The following is a 20,834-nucleotide window of genomic DNA, read 5'->3' as shown; positions in this document are numbered from 1 at the left end:
TTTCCCATGGGAGGGAGAAAGGGTGGAAACTGAATACAATGGGTTCCCACTTTGAGCAAAATCTACTGATGGGCAAGTACCAGAGAGGCAGCTGTGTTAGTCTGTAGCGTCGAGAACAACAAGAAGTCTTGTGGCACCTGATAGACTAACAGATATTTTGGAGCATAAGCTTTCGTGGGCAAAGACCAGCTTCACCAGCTGCATCGATCAGGTGCCACAAGACTTCTTGTTGTTATTGATGGGCAGGAAACCAAATAGGAGCAGTTTCCGGACACCAAGACAGCCCCTGCTGGCCACCCAGATGACCACTGGAAACATCTAAGACTGAAGAGGGGAAGGATTGGGCCCATGCTAGGAGGCTGGGAGAAAAGGATGATTAGAACTACTGTTAGGGTAAGGAACTGCATATGACAAGTTTCTCCAAGTATTAAGCTAGGCTGAGTGTTTTGTTTTATTTAGCTTAGTAACTAACTTTGATCTGTTATCAATTGCAACCATTTAAATCCTACTTTTTATACTTAATAAAATAACTTTGTATTAAACCCAGTGTAAATAATAATTGCCTGTAGGTGGGAGGGAGGGAAAACAGCTGTGCATCTCATTCATAGATGATGAGAGTGAACAACTTATGAACTCGCTCCGTATAAATCTTTTATGCAGAGTTAGATGGACTTACCTAGGGTTCTGGCCTCACTGTGGCTGTGCACAGGAGTGCTATGTCAAGTCCTTAACACTCTACCTTCCATATCTGAGCTGCTCTCAGTGTTTGTGTTGCTTTGCCCGGGACTGTGACCCCCAATCTGTGCCTTTGCTGGGGGAGACCAAAGATTCTGGCTCAGCAAGACAGGGTGGTGCAGTGCTCCAGAGGGCAGGCAGGTGGGCCCAAGGGGTATAATCAGCCCATCAGGTGGCAGTCAAGGGGAGCTCTGTGACCAAACCCATCACATCTATTCTGAACATGTCATTTTTATTCCTGGTTTTTGTTCCACAAATACCCCAATGCACAGCAGAGAAACCTCTGCTGATTTGTAAGTCTGTACAACTGATTTCCCGAATCAGGAATCCTTTCTTCAGAACTTGGTACTGAGCTGCATGGAATCTGGGTTCTGACTCTGCCACTGTGTTATCCTGGGCAAGTCACTTAACCCCTTGGAACTTTACTTCCCCTTTCTGTTATGTAAAATCAAGAATAGCAGCACTCTACCTCTGAGTCATGATCATGTTTGTAAAACTACAGATCCCCAGGTGAATGGTGCCATGCAAGTATTATAAGATTTAAGGTAGGCATGCAAGACAGCTAAATTGAAGATGATTATTTGATAAGCCCCCAAGACATCTCTAAGTTACACTCATTCATTTTACAATCACTCAGTTGATCATATCAGACCATCTTCCCATGGTGACAGCTGCACTAGAACAAAGCATTGAGGGTCAAAGCTCTCCAAGTAAAACTAGGACACAGGCTCCACAGAGAAAAGAAAACAACTGAAAGAGAAAAGTACTGTGGGGAAGAGAGATGATTAAATAAGAGAATTGCTTTAATTCTATGTAATTACAGTGGGCAGAATCTGTAAGGATGTTTGCTCCTAGGAGAAGGTAATGTGTACTTTAATAGCCTTACACCATAGCAGTGTTAGCAAAGCTTCTGATTTAATGGCAGCCTGCATTTAGGTCTGTCCAACTTGCCTAGCAGCTCTGATGGGCTGTTGTGCAGAGATACTAAAGAAACCAACCATAAAGGGGAAAAGAGCATTAGACAGGATCTCCCAAAATATTTTTACAAATTTAACGGGAAAACCTCCTCAGTAATGTTTTTTAAAAATACATGAAGCCGACAGTCTTCAGGACAGGGACTGTGTTTGGAATGTGCCTAGTACATAATGGGTGTTCCAGAGTCATTCCTTCGGTAATTCCATGACCATCACTCGTTATGTTAGAGGTGAATAAGGTCCATGAAGTTTTGTCAGCAAGCGAGGAAAGGAATGGCAGTTATTTCAACACTCGAACAGCCATTTCTCGAGGAGACTGAGGGATCAACACAGCCACTGCTGGAAAAGTTGGAATGCTGATCAGCTACTCAAAACAAATTCTAACGTTATATGAAGAGTTCGGGGCTGGGGGATGATTTTTGTAAGTGTAAAGCTTTAAAAACAAATATTTAGGATACTGGTTGATCAGCACACTCTCACTCACTAGAGCTAAGTAGAGTCATCATGCGAACAACGATTTGGCAAGAAGCTAAGTCGGATTACATTTACCTGATAGGTGTTGTCAAAGCTGTCGTACATGAATCTGGTGATCAAGGAGGTCTTCCCCACTAGAAGAGAAGGAAAAACAGGTTCAAGGAACAGTTTTAGTGTGAGATTTGAACAAGTGACCAAACACTGCCTTCCAGGCTTAACTGATGCTCCACCAATCAATACCGTCCAATAAAACTGCCAAATGCAAAAAGGGAAGTCCGTTGATCGGTTGCCAACAGTCATTAAGATTTTCTGAAAGCTACCCAGATATTTAAGAAATTAAGTTAAATACACAAAAAGGGCAAGCAAATGTAACAGTTCTAACTACAACATTAACTTGAAATTGTTGTTTTATTTTAAACCTTGGCCAGTTGGGCATCATTCTAGAAAGTGCAGTATTTAGGTTCCTGCCTAAATTTCATTGGGAGTTACGAGCCAAAACATCTGTGTGAATTTGAGTCTTACTTTTGAAATTTTTACCTCTGATCTCCATTAGCCCACACTACACACATACTTGGCATAAGTAGCAGACGCTGCAGGAGAAGGCAGTAGTACACGTGGTAACAAAAGACAGGATAGAGGTCCCCTGCCCACAAAACATCTGGACAGGACCTAGTTTATGTCCCTCACCACCAAATGAGCTTTGATCTACCCTTGCAGACAACATAAGTATTACCCCGGCAACATATATAGGTATGTGCAGTGTTGAACAGATCTCACATTGCACCAGGTGGTGGCTGTGTTTCAGGACTGGAAGGAGACAAGGATCACTTAACTTGGACCCTGTATCATGCCATGATTAATAGCTCTCCATCACTACGTGCAGTAATATTGGGAGTTTCAATAGCGTTTACCAGAGATTTCAAAGGTCTCTGTGCAATCTTGTGTCCCCAGAGAGGCAGATGAGTACTAGTAACATTGTAAATCAGGAACACTGAGATCAGCTATCCTCTGAGTGACACATGGTTGAGCTGGGATGAGAACACAAGTGCCTTAACTCTCAAATTCCTTTTCTATCAAGTCTTCCACATGTTCTTATTCCTGTGACAGTTGAGGCTAGAAGGAGCCAGACAAGAAACACAGGACCTGGCCCCACGATTGTGATGTGGGTGAAACCAAATCCCTGCATGGGCTCCATTGCAGTCTGGTGTTTTAAAATGCTTGCATGGTACTTTCACTGAAAGTCACCATCACGCACTGTGCTTTGCTGTTGTATTCTGCACCACCACAATGCCTTCCACAAGCACCAGTGCAGCGATTTCCATTTCGGCTTGTTCAAGGAGTGCAGCATACAAGTGAAAGGAAAGCTGCATTACATCTATAGTGTCCACCCACACAAGGCCACTGCAGATGTGGCAGTTTGATTTGTACAGGGCTGAAGCCATAGCTTCTCTGCTCCTGCTGCACTCAAAACCACTAGATGCCACCCATAAAGCAGCACCTGTGTGTTCTGCCAGGAGCTGGGGTGGAGGAGATGAGGGAGAAGCTAAAAAGCACCGTAGCTCACTGGTCTTTTTGACAACATCTAAACCTCTCTAAGGCCACCCAAACAGAGCATTTGAATCCATTTCCAGCACCAGTGGCTTTCATTATTGTTACCTTTTGAATCCAGCTCTGCACTAAGAAATGAAGCCTGCAGCCTCCAACAAGCAGCCTCTGAGCCAGAGCTCGAGTCCAGATGTGAATACCTCCATGAATTTGTAAACACTCCCACCCTGCAAGCATATTCAAATTTCACAGGAAGCTCAAAGGCTGCCTTTGTAGAAATGTAACAAATATTTTGTTTAAGGTGTAGCTTCAGGAAGCACATGTGAGATTCAGTAGGAGTGGCCCCGAACTTATTCAGATTTGTCCTGGGAACCATATGTAACAGACCACAAATGTGTGTCAAACAGGGAGACTGGTGCAGAGCACACATAAAGCAGAGGTTAGTCACAGGCCTAGAGACACTGCAAGGCTCAGATTAACTTCACTGTAAGATCCCCTCCAGCACCTATAGACGCTGGGGCAGAGCCACTATCTGAGGGTCTATCAGGTGGTTGCAACAGCACAGAATACCACCCTTCCTCCATCGAAGTTTGCAGAGGCTAAAATGTGGGTAAGCAGGGGATTTGGTCTAGCCACTCAGGTGAGGAGCTGATTCAACAAACCCCCACTGTGCCCTCTAGAGGCCCCAGTGAAAAAAAATCAAGCTTCCAGTGCAAGGCTGTGGCAAAAGGGGCTAAGGCCAGCCCTGGATGTATAGTCAGAGCAGTAGAGAGAAAAAAGAGGGAGGTGATTTTCTACCTCTGTATGTGGTACTGGTGAGACAGATAGTGAAATAACTACATATAGTTACATACACACAGCAGAACCCATAGTTCGGGTATCCACTTTTTAAAATGGATATCGAAAAATTGGAGCGAATGCAGGAAAGGGCCACAAAAGTGATTAAGGGCTGGAAAAAATGCCTTACACTGAGAGATTTAAAGAGCTCAAAGTGGTTAAGCTTGTTGAAGAGAGCTGTGACTTGATTACAGACGATAAGTGCTTTCAAGAGGAGAAAAGGTCTTTTTCATCCAGTAGAGGAATACTGCAAGAACCAGTGGGCTGGAAATTGATGCCAGATGAATTCCAATAAGAAATAAGGCACACACTTTTAATAATGTGGGTTGTTAACCACTGGAACAAACCAGCAAGGGAAGTAACAGATTCTGCATCTCTTGTTGGCTTCATTTTAGGACTGGATACCTTTTTGGACAATATAATTTAGTGAGACAAATTATTGGGCTCATAAATTAACGAATGATATTCTATGGCCTGCCACACTAGATGATACACTGAATCCTTTTGGCCTTAAATTCTCTGAACTCCAGAGCTAACACACTCGTCAAAGCATATACATATAACAAACATTCAATTAGAAAGGAGAAGGGTCTGATCAGACAATTGACTAAACAAAATGGCACCTTGTTAACATATTCACTGCATGTATTCCGAGTCCAATCAGCTGACTGTTTTGCTACTTTTTTACTCCTGCCAAGACTGCAGTGCCTACACCGCTATGGTACAGTGAGCTGGCAGTTAGTGGGGAAAAAAATCTTTAGTTATCAACAGCATATTTGAAAGCCAAAATAGCTGCATAGCTTTAATTTTTAGCAACTGTCCAAAACAAGGAAAACCTGACATATTCAGCAATCACATGTTGAACCATATGAGGTAAGAGACATCTCAACAGAGAGTTTTTTGGAAATGATGAAAGGCTAGCAAATAAAAACTTATTTTAAAAAAGCCAAGATTTGTGCTTATACAAAGCATCAGACCCAGACTCTGGGAACTCGTTTGACCTGCATGAGACAGAAAAACATTAAGGTAGCTAAAAATCAGTGGTTGGATTTTTTTTTCTGCCCCTGCATGTTGGTCACAAGGTTAGCCCTGTTTTGAAAAATGCAACGAAAGGTAAATACTAACCAGGTTCTATTGATTTGGCTATAGCTCAAACACCTCTGCCTGAGGGAGTCCACATTGTGGTAAGTCAATTACCCTTAAAATCCTCAGTTGGAGACAGTTGCCTTTCAGCTCTCAAATGTAGGTATCTCCCTTTTCAGGCTTACTCAGGCGACTTTCTCCAGCTGTGAGGAGCTCCATGAACATTTGTACCCATAGCTCTCTAGCGCTTCTAAGGGCGGTCACTAGAATCCACACTGCTTTCTATTAAACTGGAGCAACACAGGGGTTAATATGCGCCCTGGTTTGGGGGAAAAAGCTACTCTAAAAAGAGTTTACAAAATTCACAAGTGAAAGCATTAATAGTAAGTTATCACCTCGGAGGCTTTTATAAGTTAAAGCAAGTTAAAGTGGTATGGCTTGGATGAATGGACTATAAGGTGGACAGAAAGCTGACTAGATCATCAAGATCAACGGGTAGCAATCAATGGCTCAATGTGTAACTGGCAGCCAGTATCAAGCAGGGTGCCCTAGGGGCTGCTCCTGGAGCTAGTTTTGTTCAACGTCTTCATTAATGATCAGGATGATGGGCTGGATTGCATCCTCAGCAAATGACACTAATCTTGGTGGGAAGAGGTAGATATGCTAGAGCATAAGGATGGGTCCAGAGTGACCTAGACAAATTGGGTGACTGGGCCAAAAGAAATCTGAGGAGGTCAACAATGACAAGGGCGGAGACCTGGCTAAGCAGCAACTCTACAGAAAAGAACCTGGGGATTACAGTAGACAAGAAGCTGGATCAGTCAACAGCGTGTCCTTGTTGCCAAAAAGGCTAATGGCTTATTCAGCTGCATTAGCAAAAGCACTGCCAGCAGATCAAAGGAATTCATTATTCCTCTCTGTTCAGCACTTGTGAGGCCACATCTGGAGCACTGTATCCAGTTTTGGGGTTCCCACCACAGAAAGAGTGCTGGAGACCCTCCACGTCTGCAGAGGACAACACAAATGATTAAGGGACTGGAGCACATGATTTATGAGGAGAGGCTGAGGGAACTGGACTTATTTACTCTGCAGAAGAGAAGCATGAAGGGGGATTTGACAGCAGCTTTCAGCTACCTGAAGGGGGTTCCAAAGAGGATGGAGCCAGACTATTCTCTGTGGTAGCAGATGACAGAACAAGCAGCAATGGGGGAGACCTAGGTTGGCTAGTAGAGAAAGAATGATTACTCCCCATTTTAACTATTCCTCAAGACTCGTTGCTCATATCTATTCAAGTTAGGTATGAGCATGCTACGTGCATGATTGTTGGAAAGTTTTACCCTAGCTGCTACCCATTAGGTCAGCTGTGGAGCCCTATACATGAACGTCCAAGCAGAGCTGAGAGGAGCATGTACACCCCCACGCCCTGGTTGTTGATGTACTACATGGCCACAGAATTGTCTGTTTGGACTGCGACACAGCAGAAGCAGAGGTGCAGTAGGATGGCTACATGAGAAAGGTGAATGGCCTGGGGGCTCGCATTGATAACAGAACTCCTTTGCAGACCACATTGCCCGAGTGGTGAGTTGTCCCAGAGACATGGTAGGTTGGAAGGCACAAAAGGGAATGCCGCACAGCATGTTTTAGAGATTTAGTCATCAGTGGAGTGCTTTGGAGACACATTGCAGCACCATGACAACCATGTCCATGCTGTCCTGGCCAGGGCAATATGTCAACACCAGCCACACATGGCAGGAGTGAAGGTGTAGCCTGTCAAACAGGACCACATAATTGCATACCGCCATATGGCCCAGCAGGTGGAGGCACATCTTGACCACGGTGACTGGAAACTCAAAACACGGAGCATACAAGCTGGACGAGAACCTGGAATTGATCAGGAAGAAATGCCCTCACCTTGGTGGCACTGAGAACCACCCCAATGAACTCTATGTGTTGAGTCACGATCATTGAGGACTTTGCCAGATTGAGCACAAGCACCAGTTTGTCCGGAGTTTCTCTGATGTAACAAACAACCCTGCGGCAGCCAATTGTCCAGGAAGAGGTAAATGTGAACACCGTTGTAAAGAAGGAGAGCTACCACCACTGTCATGTATTTGGTAAACACTCAGAGTCATGGAGAGCCTGAAGAGCCACAAGCTGAAGGTGCAAGTGGCCCATAGGAAAATGAAGGTAGCACCAATAAGAAGGCTGGACTGCAGTATGGAAATATGAGTCCTTTAAATTGAGATTGGCATCCTAGTCCCCTGGATCCATGGGGGAATGATGGTGCCTAGGGAAACCATACAGAACTTGTGGAGTTCCTTGGGGTCCAGAATAGGCTGAAGGTCCCCTTTTGCCTTCGGGACTAGGAAATAACGGGAATAGTATCATTATTTACAACTACTTACACAACAAAGAGCTGGGGAGATGTGGCATAGCAGCAAGTACTCAGCCACAGTTCGGACAGTCCACAAGAGTGGTAAGAAGGAATTGCACGGTGGCCAGGTTGGTCATATATATGGGTCCGTGCCAGCACTGTTTCAGGGGGCTCCAGAGCCAACCCAATGGGTAGCAGCGAAGGTAAAACTTCCTGACAAGCATGCACATGGAGCGCACACACTGAATTTGAATAGATACAAGCAAGCACTCAAAGAAAAACTAGGTGAAACACAGGACTGCACTGTGCAGAGAGATGGTAGAATCTCCATTCTTAAAGGTTTTTAACATCAGGCTTGACAGAGTCCTGGCTGGAATGATTTAGTTAGGGTTGGTCTTGCTTTGAGCAGGAGGTACAGACAGATGACCTTCTGAGGTCTCTTCCAATCCTACTCTTCTATGATTCTATGACAGTCTTACTGGGCAGAGGCTTTAAAGGTCTTGGTGACATACAGCGGGGTTCAGTCCAGAACATATAAATCCTGGCAGAAATTTGAACTTCCTCCCTCCCCGCTCACATCTCCATGACTGGGAGTAGGAGATACTACTGCGAGGTACGTGGCAGCCAGTCCAATATGGTGATATACATGAAATGATCTGATGGCTGAAGTTCAGTTTCTAGTGAAGTTGTCAGTAGACTGGAGCCATGTACATGTTGCACTTCCCATCAGAACCTAGCCTGAGTCAGGGAAGCAAATTATCCAACCAGCAGACCAAATCTGGTAACGAATCTTGGTCACCTGCCACTGAAGACACGTAATTCATATTGTAAGAAGTGTTCATGTCTTCTTACACCGCCATTTGGAGCCCAAGTGGACTGTTTCTGCAGAGGCCCAGGATCACATGGGCAAGGAGACTAGAAGGCATCAGGACTGAGGGATCACTAGCAGCTTTCAGAACCTCTATAGTCATGCTAGATTTTCCATGGGCCTAGAAGACTTCACATTCAGTCTGACACCTTCTGAAGAGCACTAAATTTTCATCTTTTTAAAAAATACTTAAGCTAAAGGCACTAGAGAGATTCAGACATTCCCTCTGCTTCTCACAGCAATTATTTAAAGGAGGTAGAATGAAGATTTCCCAGCCCCAGGAGCCACTTCCATTAGCAGCAATTCTCTGTGCCCCTGGCCCCCAAAGGAAAGAGGCATACACAGCCTATGCCAATAAAAAAGAATGAAGCTCCCACAGGGCTTTTAAAAGCAGATGCTGATCACCCTAAAGCAGCTCTCATCTGTACTGCCTGCAATAGTGCTGTCATACCTTCCCACTCAAGCAGGCAGGACTTGGACAACTCCCCGTCCTTGCTCATACACACCCAGCTCCCCACAGCACGTTAAACAAGACTGCTTGCAGGGAGAACTGGTGCACGCCTTCTTAGAAGCACAGTGCTACACTGACTATTCTACACAACATACCAGTCGAAGGGCAGGATCACAGGAGCTGCTGGAAGCCCTCAACTCCAAGATAGGGAGTTCGGTGGCCCAATCGTGCAGGACTCTGTGCAGCCTCAACATTGCACGTTACAGTATATTGGGGTGGCAAACTTCTGGCCTGCGGTGTGGACTGTGGCTTGCATAGATACAGCCCAAGGCTCAGGGTCCCTTTTCTACCATCAAACCCACAGCAGGTGGGGGGGCATGGAGCCCCAAGCCTTGTGGGACGGAGTCAGGCAAGCCAGGGTTGGACCTGGTCTACAGGCTCTGCCTGGTGGGGGCAGGAACTGGTGCTGCTATCACTGCTCCTCCTCCCGCCTCCCTCAGCTGGGGGGACAGTAGCATAGTGGGCCCTGGACAGAGGCTTCCCCTGCCACTCTGACTGGCTGGAATTCAGGCTAATCAGGGTGGCAAGGGTACGCCTGGGAGCAGAGAGCCTCTCTCCATTCTGCCATTCCCCCAGCTGGGGGAGGGGGCTGCAGCAGGTGGATTAAGTGCCCCCCCCATTGCCCAGATCCTCAACTCCCACCCTCCTTCTGCAACCCCTCCTGCCTAAACCCCTGCAGCCTGTTTTTCCACCTCCTCCTGCAAAGACCCCCCACTCCCACCCTGTTACTGCACCTGCCCCTATACCAGCAGCCTGCTCCTTCTGCCCAGACGCCCCGATCCTTAGCCTGCTCCTGCACTCTCCATCCTGCTCAGCCCCACTAATCTCAGCCTGCTCCTGTACCTTCCCGCCTTCCAGATCCCACCCCTGCTCCCCGGCAGCCCCCTCTTGCACACTGAGCTCTGCATTTTTGGTCCCCCTCGGGCCCCAGAAGTGTTAATCTGGCTTGGGGGAAGCCCTGAACCTTGTGTCCCACTTCTCCACCCTCTGCCCATAGGGCTGGAGCAGGAGGGGAGTGAGGTATCTCCATCAGTGGCCACATCACCAAAGATTTCTTGTTTGTTTTGCTTCTCACCATGATGTGGCCCTAACAGATTTTTCTGAGGGTCAGTGGCCCCCAACCTAAAAAAGGTCCCCATCCCTGCAATATATAAAGGTGAAAGGCATGCTTTGTAGGAAGGGATTAAGGCAATGTATGGTTAACAAAGGGTGCTGGAGGCAGGGCTTTCACAAATACAGTATGGAGAAACAACAACAATGCAAGCTCCCCTCTCAGACCACATATATGTCTTAATTCTGACCTAAAGAAATCAGCTGTGTGGGATGGACATCTCCATATCCCAGAGCATGATCTCTGCTAAGGCTGACCGGCAGGGTACCAACAGCAGGGGCGGTTTGAGACCACCACTTCTTGTCACACAGGCCAGAAGGCTAAGATGGGAGTATTTTGAGGCCGGGTTTACAATGGTATCGAGGCATCTAAAGACGTGAAGAGGCACCTTGGGGCATTTTACAGAGGACCTAACTCAGCGATATCAAAGAGTTTGGTGCTTTTATAAGCCACACTGAGTGACTACCTATACTCACAGATACATAAATAACTTTCTGAATCAGTCCTTGGGTCATTATTAACTAAGGCTAGATCTGACTCAGGCTCTATTGCACCCATTCCTCTAAGTCATTTAGCCCCATATGTTATATTGCTTTTTTTAAATATCAAGTCTCTCCTCCCCCCTCCCCCCCGCAACTTAGGGGGAAAAAAAACCCCACCAATTGTTCTATACAGTACTTTGTAAATTGATCCCCCTCAACGGGCCACTTTCTTACAAAAAAATCAGCATTCTGAAATCAAAGCACATAGAAACTGATCAAGTCAATCTGATGAACACCCTGCGTTAGGAAGGGTAGAAGCTGATGACATGCATTTCATAGAGCAGCTGTTTTCAAATTGTGGTTTGGGACCCCAAAGTGGGTCACAATCCCCTCTGAATGGGGTCTCCACAGCTGGCTTCAACCCACTGGGTCCCAGGAACGAAGCCCAAGCCCCACTGTCCAGATATGAAGACAAAGCCCAAGGGCTTCAGTCCTGGGCAGTGGGACAGAAGTTACAAGCTGCTACATGGGGCTGAAGCCCATGAGCTTCAGCTTTGCCCCCCCCCACCCCCAGCTGGTGTAGCAGGCCTTGGGTGGGTACAGGGTTTTGTGACACAGGCGAGGGAGAGTAATGTTTATTTGTCAGAAGGGGGTCGGGATGCAATGAAGTTTGAGAACCTCTGTCTTAAGTAACAGAGATAACCATGCTAGTCTATATATTATGAAAACAAAAAAGCAGTCCAGTAGCGCTTTAAACACTAACAAAATAATTTATTAGGTGATGAGCTTTCGTGGGATAGACCCACTTCTTCAGATCATAGCCATACCAGAACAGACTCAATATTTAAGGCACAGAGAACCAAACTGTCCTCCCCACTTCTGCCCCCCTACTCTCTGATGTGCTCACCTTGATAATTTTTCTGTTTTGTCAACCTTGATTACTATTTTTGGTTCTCTGTACCTTAAATATTGAGTCTGTTCTGGTAGGGCTATGGTCTGAAGAAGTGGGTCTGTCTCACAAAAGCACATCACCTAATAAATTATTTTGTTAGTCTTTGAAGCGCTACTGGACTGCTTTTTTGTTTGCCTATCTTAAGGTACTTGTATACAACCAAACTCATGGTGCTTAGCTTCTGGTTGTAACTGTTTTGATAAGATAAATTACCAGCTAAATTTAATTTTTTTTTGCTTCCTGAAAGACATTGCATTGTACTGCTTCCATTGCACCGAATACTGTAGATACATCAGCCATCCACTAATAAAACTGATTAATAATAGCAGGTCTTTACTATTCCCTTGTGCCAGAACTAACGGTATGTGCTATTGGCCACTAAAAACAGTACAACAAAAAGAGCTCTGTGTTTCGTGTTATAATGAGTTACTACGGAGGCTCTCAGAAGTCAGATGGAAAAGACCCATTAGATCAGGTAAATCATCTTCCTGCCAAGGCAGTATTAGGATATTTGTTGCCAGGCAGTTTGTAAGGAGTTCAGGCTGAGTAATTAAAAGTCACCCACAAACAAAAAAGGAATTGGGATTGTGTCACTTCTGCTTCTTTACGACATATGAAGACAGGCACTCCTCCTGTCTCTTTTATGGACTTGCTTGTTTTACATTAGAAATTCAGGCTTCCTACATAAAGTCTTCCAGGAAAAAGAGGAATGGCAAATGTTAAGATCTTAGAGATAGACAGCAGTGAAACCTGACACAGTGGAAGGGATTTCTTTTTCAGCATTCAGTGTTGACAATCCCAGCCTTGAAGAAAAACTGGGAGACCATAAAAAAGGACCTATTGAAAATCCTGACAGCCCCTGTCTTCTCCAACAGAAGAATGAGGAAGCTTCCAATCCACTTTTCAGGTTCCTCTAGGAACTCCTCTAGCAAAACTAAGGCTTGAAATTCTTGTTGTTTCTAAAGGTGAAAAACTAATCGAACTTTGAAAGCCATCAAGTGTGCTTTGTAAGGAAACAGAAAAGAGTACAGATCCAAGTCCTTCTGTCCACCCCTACACAATTCACTGGCATCCTTTAAGGAAAGACAGTTGGCGTGGATACTTCAGAAGCTACAAAGTTACCCATCCCACCTAAGGGAGCTCTGTGTAGCATCTGCAAGGTGGGTTTCTAAAGCTGTTGCTACCAGCTTTTCTATATACTAGGTCTAGTAATTCACTATGGTGCACTTCACTAATGACAGCTTCAGAAGGCAGCTCAGACATTTTTAATAGTCATTTTACCATGTGCATGACCTTACACTGCACTATAGCTACCACTGATAAAGCAGCACGATGGTCAATTACAAGACCTAGAGTTTTTCTAATTGTTGGTTTCAAATCAATATTAAGTCTTCCATATATAAGACATGCATGGGATCTCAAAGATCAGAAAGAGGAGAGCATGGAAACACAAGGGACACGCTATGGCAAAGCTCAAAATAAAAGCAACAGAAGGAGAAGATGAATAGCTGAGCAGAAAGATATAGCATATTGGAGGATGATGCATGAAAGCCTTTTTTAGGCTCATTTAAAAAGAAACCTCAAAGGTGGGCATGCTCATACTTGACTTAAATGATCCATGTGAGCCAGTCATCAAGGAAGTTTATTTTTAGATATGCCAACCCACTCTTCCACTACAGAACAGGAGTATGAGAGGGATTAAAGCAGTTTTTTTCTTTTTTAAATCCTCCCAGGTATTCTCAACTGTCAAGCAACAGAAATTCTGCCTCACTGCCCACAGCAGTAAGCAGAGCTTGCTTATTCTCTTGTGGATGTGACAGAGCCAGCAGCAACCAATATTCATTTATTTACTTAATTACAGGAAGCTGGCTATTGCTTCTGACTTTACTCAAGATGAAAGTAATGCTTTGGAATGTCAAGAATGAAGAAGATGGAGCACATCCAACCAGTCCATCAGAGACAACAGTGAAAGGGAACTTTCAGCTTGCATAGTTCTCCCCTTTCTACTACTTATAGGCTTTGCCTATAGAAATGTTCATCCTTAAGCCATTTTTCATCGATGTAACTGAACTGTTGTTCCATTGCCATCTAATCCAGTATCTTGTCTCCAATAGTGGTCAGCAGCACAAGCTTCAGAGAAAGGAAAAGCCCTGCAGTGAAGAATTATGAATTAAACTTTGACAAGTGTATTCCTAACCCCTGTCAATTTGTGGTTTTCCCACACATTTAAGTATGTGTCTTGTGTTTAACAAAAAATTCATACGTTTCAAGATAACCTGTAACAAATCCTTGGACAAACTCAAGCTAGTGTTTATTTCCTTGGACAGGAAAGAGCCATCCTGAATGGCTAAGTATCAGTTAACAGCAGCACTTTTTGGCTACCCAGGGCGTAATCAATATAGTAATGTCTTCCAGCCTATTATCTAGACGTAAACTGGGGTTCCTACTGATTCCAGGAGGTGGGAACACTGTGTGCTGTTGCCACTGGAGAGAAATGTACAGGTCACAGCAGTAGTTCTTGCATTCTGCTGAACTTGTACAGGTACACACAAAATAAAGGAGATGGAGGGATCTTCCCCCAGCGAATTCATCCCCCAGGCAAGTTAAATATCTGTTTAAACCTATATCTGGTTCCTGTGAAAACATTTGCTCCTCCTACCCGCCACCCCAGAAGTTAAGATCCTTGTCAATTAGTCAGTAAGTTTCAAATATACAGGAAGTTAAAGGAATTTGAGGTTCAGAAAAATCAGATACTTCCCTCTTGTATTACTCAATGTATGATTACAAAATTTGAAGATCTATAAAAGATGATCATTTGCAGTTTGCAAAATTTTGTATTTCATTCATCCCAGACAATGAAAACAGACTAGTCAGTTTCATAATTTAGTTGATTTCACTTTCTGATACCCATATTAAGCAGGATTATCCAATGTTGAAGAACAATTTTATAGCCTGTATCAAACATACAGGGAGTGTCCCCACTAGACTTCACAAGCATGTTAGCCTTAATTGACAATCAACTAATTCAAGGTTAAAAAAAGTCTAGCAAAGACAGGCTTTGCACAGAGTATACATTGATATTGTCCTTTTGGCAGCATGACAATTTTCTGGTGCTGCTGATACTGTGATGCACTCTGACAGATGTAATTAACAGGTATACTCCTGTATGGAACTGTGGGCCAACCAGAATTTGCAGAGCTGAAGCTTGCTGATGCAACACATTTTTTATCTTGCCTTAGTCTGGTGTACTTTTACCAAATGACCAAGAACTTTTAGAAACACCATTACCTTACTCTAAAATATCTGTAAGTCCTCCTGCTTAAAAAGTGGTTCATCAGGGATATGAAGGATAGAGGGTGTCTGAGTGAACCAATTTGGGGGATCAATGCATGGCGAAGTGGCAGAGGGGAAGAAGCCATGGAGATGCTCATGGGAGTAAGACAAGACTACTAGCGATAACAGAGCAAGGGGTAGAGTCACAATCCAGAGTGATAAGAAAATAGGTAAGCATAAGAGCACTAAATTTGGGAAACTCTTGTAAAGTAAAGGCTTGAAGTTTACCTGTGATGCAGTGGAAAAAGGGAAGCCTCAAGAGGGACTGAAAGGCCCTGTTTGAGGGGAGGGGCTGCACAAAAAAACAGCCATGAAAACAGATATTGAAAGCGGTATTTTGAATATACTTTGCTATTGGAGTTTTATAACCTGCCATCAGGCTGGAGACAAGGAGATTACTATACTGTAGTGGAAACATGAGATACTGGCCTAGAGTTTGAAAGCTATGTCCTGCCCAGAAATGGAGTTAGAGCTTGTCTACAGAGGGAAACCATTGCAAATTACGTCGGGGAGCGAATTGGAAGTGCAATAGCTATTCCACACTAACTCCTGGAGTGTACACTCATTCTGAAGAAAGAGTGTTTTTGTGCATTTTACTTTAAGCTAATGCTAAGTAGTTATTCCAGGCTAATATCCTGCATAAACAAGGCCTTGGAATTAGACAAATCAGTGCACAGATACTTCTGTATCACTTCATCACTGCAGCATCCAAGATGAATAAAGGCTACAAAAAGAGCCAGAGGATAAATCAGAGGTTTACTTGTCTATCCAACAGCCTGAATTTTATACCTGTAAATATTAATGGCAGTCATACCAATTCACATATTGGTGCAATGCATGCTTGCACACAAAGAAATCTGTGTTCTGTTGTGACAGTATTTCAAGCAGCTTAAATCCATTGCATTTCTCACCAGACTCATCAACTATTTCAGACACAGTAGCACAGCAGAAAGGCATAAAAGTGTCAAACTCTATGACTTCGCAATGAGATAATGGTGGGTCCACACAAATTCAAATCCACAGGAATGGGAGAGTGAAGGATCATTGCCCATTTGGAATGTCACTCCAAAAGGAAGAAACTTGCTCCAGCTGAATCGCTTCTTAAAATTCTGCATGCAAGGAATAGGCAGGCTCAAGTCCCTAAGAGCAGCAGTTTGATACCCTCCCAACTTGCTTTCTCCCCACCTTTTCATCCCCTAAAATTAAAACAGAGTTGTCAGAACTAGACAGTACAGTCTAAGTGGCAGGTCTATTAAAAAATCACCAGCCTAAAACTGGTGTCATGTTTTTCTACTTTGAACATTTTTCCCCATAGGTTCTCTTCCTTTGCACCTGATGAAGCGGGTCTTTGCCCATGAAAGCTTATGCTCCAAAATATCTGTTAGTCTATAAAGTGCCACAGGACTTCTTGTTGTTCCCTTGCCTTTGTTTCTTCCAAACACGCCTTCTCCTTTCACAGGCCAGAGCTGTGCCCTTCTCTATGCTCTGTTCCATCCCATTCCATTCATGTGCTCTATTTCCTGCCCTGGTCCTGTAGCTGCAGGTGCTCCAAGCATCTGAAAAGTCCCCTTTAATTCTGGATGACTTCATTGCTATTATGCAGACCTCAGTCATTCATGTATCTGTTGCCTTAGGCTGAACTCCTTCAATGAGCTTCTAGGGGCAACCCACAAAATCCACATGGAAATGCCTCCCTAGGGGGCTCAGAATGAACTCAATAATTCAATGTAATTTAAAGTGCTGGTAATGGTCTTCAGAGTCATAAATGACCTGGGCCCCAGGTACTTTCACCTAACACTTCATTGTGGCAGCTGACATTGGCTGAGTAGTGCTTGAGGTACAACATTTTTACTACAGGGAAGATCAACACACAGTTGATCGATCTTCTGGAGTTCAATTTAGCACACCTAGTAGGGATGTGCTGAATTGAACTTATGGGGCATCTGTGTTGGTGTCAGTATTCCTGCCCCCGTTAGGCATAAGGGAAGACAAATGCTCCTGTCAGCCTCCCTTAGTGGAGACAACTGGGAAGCCTGAATTAAGGTATGTCAACTCTAGACTCTAACTAGGTAACTAACGTAGCTAGAACTGCATACCTTAATTCAACCTTCCACTCTCATGTAGACCTGCCCTTGCTTAGGGAAGTAAAGTGTTAATTCTACCAAGTGTTAAAAGATTTCTCAGCTGAGCACTCCCATCAAAATGCAGACCCCTCGGTAGCCTTTCTGAGGCTCTGATCTACAGGAAAAGACCCATTTAATTGTTTTGTGCTTGGATTTTCATTACTTCCATGATCAGGTCGTCTACAGAAGCTAGTGAAAACAAGACCTATTTGACTTGAGAAAAGTAGTTAAAATATATAACCTTCTATCTGTGAATCCACCATCTGAAGCTGCACTGGCTCTCAAACACATTATCCATCCATCATCTCCCAGTGCTCACAACCTGTTACCTCTTACGCGCATTAATATTTCTCATGTGGGGAAAGAACATAGCAGAACTGCCTCTTCCAGCATCACAGTCAAGCAAAATGCACCATATGATCAAAGAATGAATGAAACAGCCAGTGCTGTATGCTGCTTCAAGAATCCATGCCCTATGCCTCACCTCCTTCCCACAATTGCAGAGTTTATCATTCAGTCTTGACTGACATAAGGCAGAACCTAGCAAACATTTTCCTTCATATCTTAGACCAGGTCTACACTTCCACCTAAACTGACACCCACTGCTGCCGTCTCAATTTACTGGCTCTGGTGAAGACAAGCTAAGCCAATGACGGAGTGTTCTCCCATCAACTGCTTACTCCTCTTCTCTAAGAAGAATAAGACAAGTCAGCAGCAGAGTGTCACCAATTGACACAGCACAATGCAGACACCACTGAAACTTGACTTAAATTATGTGGCATAACTTAGGTTGACTTACAGTTTTAGTATAGACCAATCTTTAAAGTCTGTCTCGACACTGTAATTAATCGTCCCTCAGCCCTTAAGGTTCAACCCAAAATGTACTTTGCTTGGCAAGTCAGAACAACTATTTTAGAGTTCAGAAAAATGAGAAATCAACTGATCCAAGGTCAATTTAAAAAAACAAGTAACAGGCAACTTACTCACTGAATCTGGATACAAATAAACACAGTAAAGCAGCTAGAATATTTGAAATTCCTAAGTTAACCAACTGACTTTCAAGAGGTTAAAAAAATAAATAGGGCAGAATTTTAAAGAAACTGAGAAGATCCTTCAACCAAAAGCAATGTCCTAAACCTCTAGAGACCTTCCTGTATCCCAGCAACTCTGCAAAACCAGGTTTAAACATTAACCTCTTAGCTGCTAATGCTTGAAAGCCTTCAGCACTTACATGCCAAGATAAAGCCTGAGGGTGTTTTGTCTTTTTAAGGAACAGACTGTCAGATAAGTGTACAGGAGTAAATGGATGGCAGAAAGTCCACATGAATATTTATGATGTCTAGTGCAGAACAAGCAGGAGGGGAAGCAGAGTGGAGTGAAATGGCACAAAATAACAAGGGATGACATCTACCTAGAAGATGAACACACTTCTAAAAAAGAGAAAGCTATTTACTTTATGTCAGTGATTGGGATAAGCTACAATTGATCATATTCAAATGCTATACTAAAAGGGACAGTGCAGAAAGGAAGGCCAAGAATTTAGGTAATGGTTCCATTTTGAGTGTGAAAATGAGAACAGCATCAACTGAAGAAATTAAAGGGCCTGTCTTTAACATTTATTTTTCTGACAAGTTGTGTTTCTCTCAACAAGTGATACAGATGCACATGAGAATCAAAATTCTCTTTTAAAGACCTTTGTTATACATTTTTTCCATTTTACCAGTTGTGTAACGTGTTTCTATTGCTGCCACAAGAAGACAGCGAAACTTAAGACTGCTCAAATACACTGCATACAGGTAAACAGCTTTAAAAAAAAAGTAAGGTGGGTACCATTTCAAAGCCATTTGTAAATCACTATATAGATTACAAGCATTTTCCCCCTAACTTGAAAAACTGTTCAAGCGGCTGATTTGTACTGTAAATTGATATGGGAGCCCTGTGTTTATCAACATACACAAGAAATAACACGGATTTTAGAGCTAGCGCCCAAGCATACTATAATCACCAATAAGCCAGGAGCAAATAAGCACTCTGTTTTCCTATCACAATCTGGCTGTCACCTGTGCAGACTGAAGCAGTCAGTTCCAGTCAATAACCAAGGTAAACCATTTTCATGACTGTTAGTTAGCCGATTGCTTTTTCTTGTTAAACATTTCCAATAATTCACGGAAAGAGATCACTTACTCCCTTATCTGCATTAATGAGTATTCAAGTGATTAACACTCCAGTAGCTCCTTTGGGAAACAGATAATCGGGGAGGGGGGAGAAGAATGAGCAATTTTAGAAGCCTAGTGTAGTAAGACACATTGGCATTTGTGAAAGTGTGACCATCCAGTGAGCTCCCTGTTCTGCAACAAGTTCTTCTTGCACACCAGCTCAAAAGACTGCCATTGCCCCAGCTGAATTAAGCTTGAAGATGCAGTCTCAGGGCCATGAGCAAGTCTACATTACATAATTAAGTCAACCTAAGTTATGTCAACGTATAGCCACTGCACTAATTGAATCTATTTTACACGGTGCTTCGTGGGTCATTGGTATGCGTTCCCACCATGAGCGCTTGAACCAATTTAACTGCCTGATTGGAGCGCCGAAAGGCAGAAAATGTTGATGTAAGCAATGTAGTGTCCATGCTGACTCCATCAAGTTACCCAATTGCTCTTCTCTACCTACTGTTTGACATACTTTTATCATGCCAATTTAAGGGTACATTCTCTATCAACAGATCTTTGAAGCTTGTACTGACCCTCAAGACACTGATCTCAATTCTAGATCATCATTTAAACCCAGGTTTCCTCAGAAGGAAGCAATTCTGCTTGCAACAAGCATAAAAGGGAAGTTAGAGCAGAGAACCAGTTCTCTGAGTGGGTTTTTACCAGGCCCTGGGAAAATCTAGGCTGATCTACAACAGAAAAGTGAAAACTACCAGCTAGTTTGGATTTTAGTGAAAGGTTCCTTCAGTATGAAGTCCTTGCCCTAGTCCATCTAGTGAACTGCCTTTGGCAGGTGCTTATTTTGGTACATGACAAGGAAAAGATCTCCACACGCTTTAGAAACAGCGTATTTCCATACCATCCTTGGGAAGGAGCAAGCAATACATTTAGAGTTTTCACAGCCTGCTTAGTGACCTGAACTAGCTTCTGCTGATCTTCAAGATGTTCTGTTGCAGAGACCACATTAACAACAACAAAGTGCTTTGCGTGTACGGGTATGGGAGGAAGGTGAGGTCTGTCACATCCACGCCTAGAAGAACCAGCACAGCACATATGCCAGGCTTTTCACTGAACTCCCATTTTGTACAACACTACAGGAAGATCTGCTTATGGGTGTTAGATGGCAAGACTGCATATTGTGCAACTTGTAGAAGGAGCAAAAAGCAGAGGCCAATCTGTAGAGTTGCTTATGAAACTGGTCACTCCCATCTGAGACAGGACA

General features: G+C 43.7%; 1 protein-coding gene across 2 annotated transcripts in view; it reads right to left on the bottom strand.

Moving 5' to 3' along the window:
- Nucleotides 1–20,834, bottom strand: part of RAB6A (RAB6A, member RAS oncogene family) — a 90,514-nt gene that overhangs the window by 36,203 nt on the left and 33,477 nt on the right. For both annotated transcript variants that reach the window (XM_074979190.1, XM_074979106.1), the window contains exon 2: nt 2,259–2,317. In XM_074979190.1, the coding sequence (XP_074835291.1) occupies nt 2,259–2,317 (59 nt within the window). The remainder of the gene's footprint in view (nt 1–2,258; nt 2,318–20,834) is intronic.

This window comes from Carettochelys insculpta, chromosome 1 (genome assembly GCF_033958435.1).
Source record: "Carettochelys insculpta isolate YL-2023 chromosome 1, ASM3395843v1, whole genome shotgun sequence".
Lineage (NCBI taxonomy): Eukaryota > Metazoa > Chordata > Testudines > Carettochelyidae > Carettochelys > Carettochelys insculpta.
The sequence above is the reverse complement of the archived record's forward strand: the minus strand, read 5'-3'. Positions and strand labels throughout refer to the sequence as shown.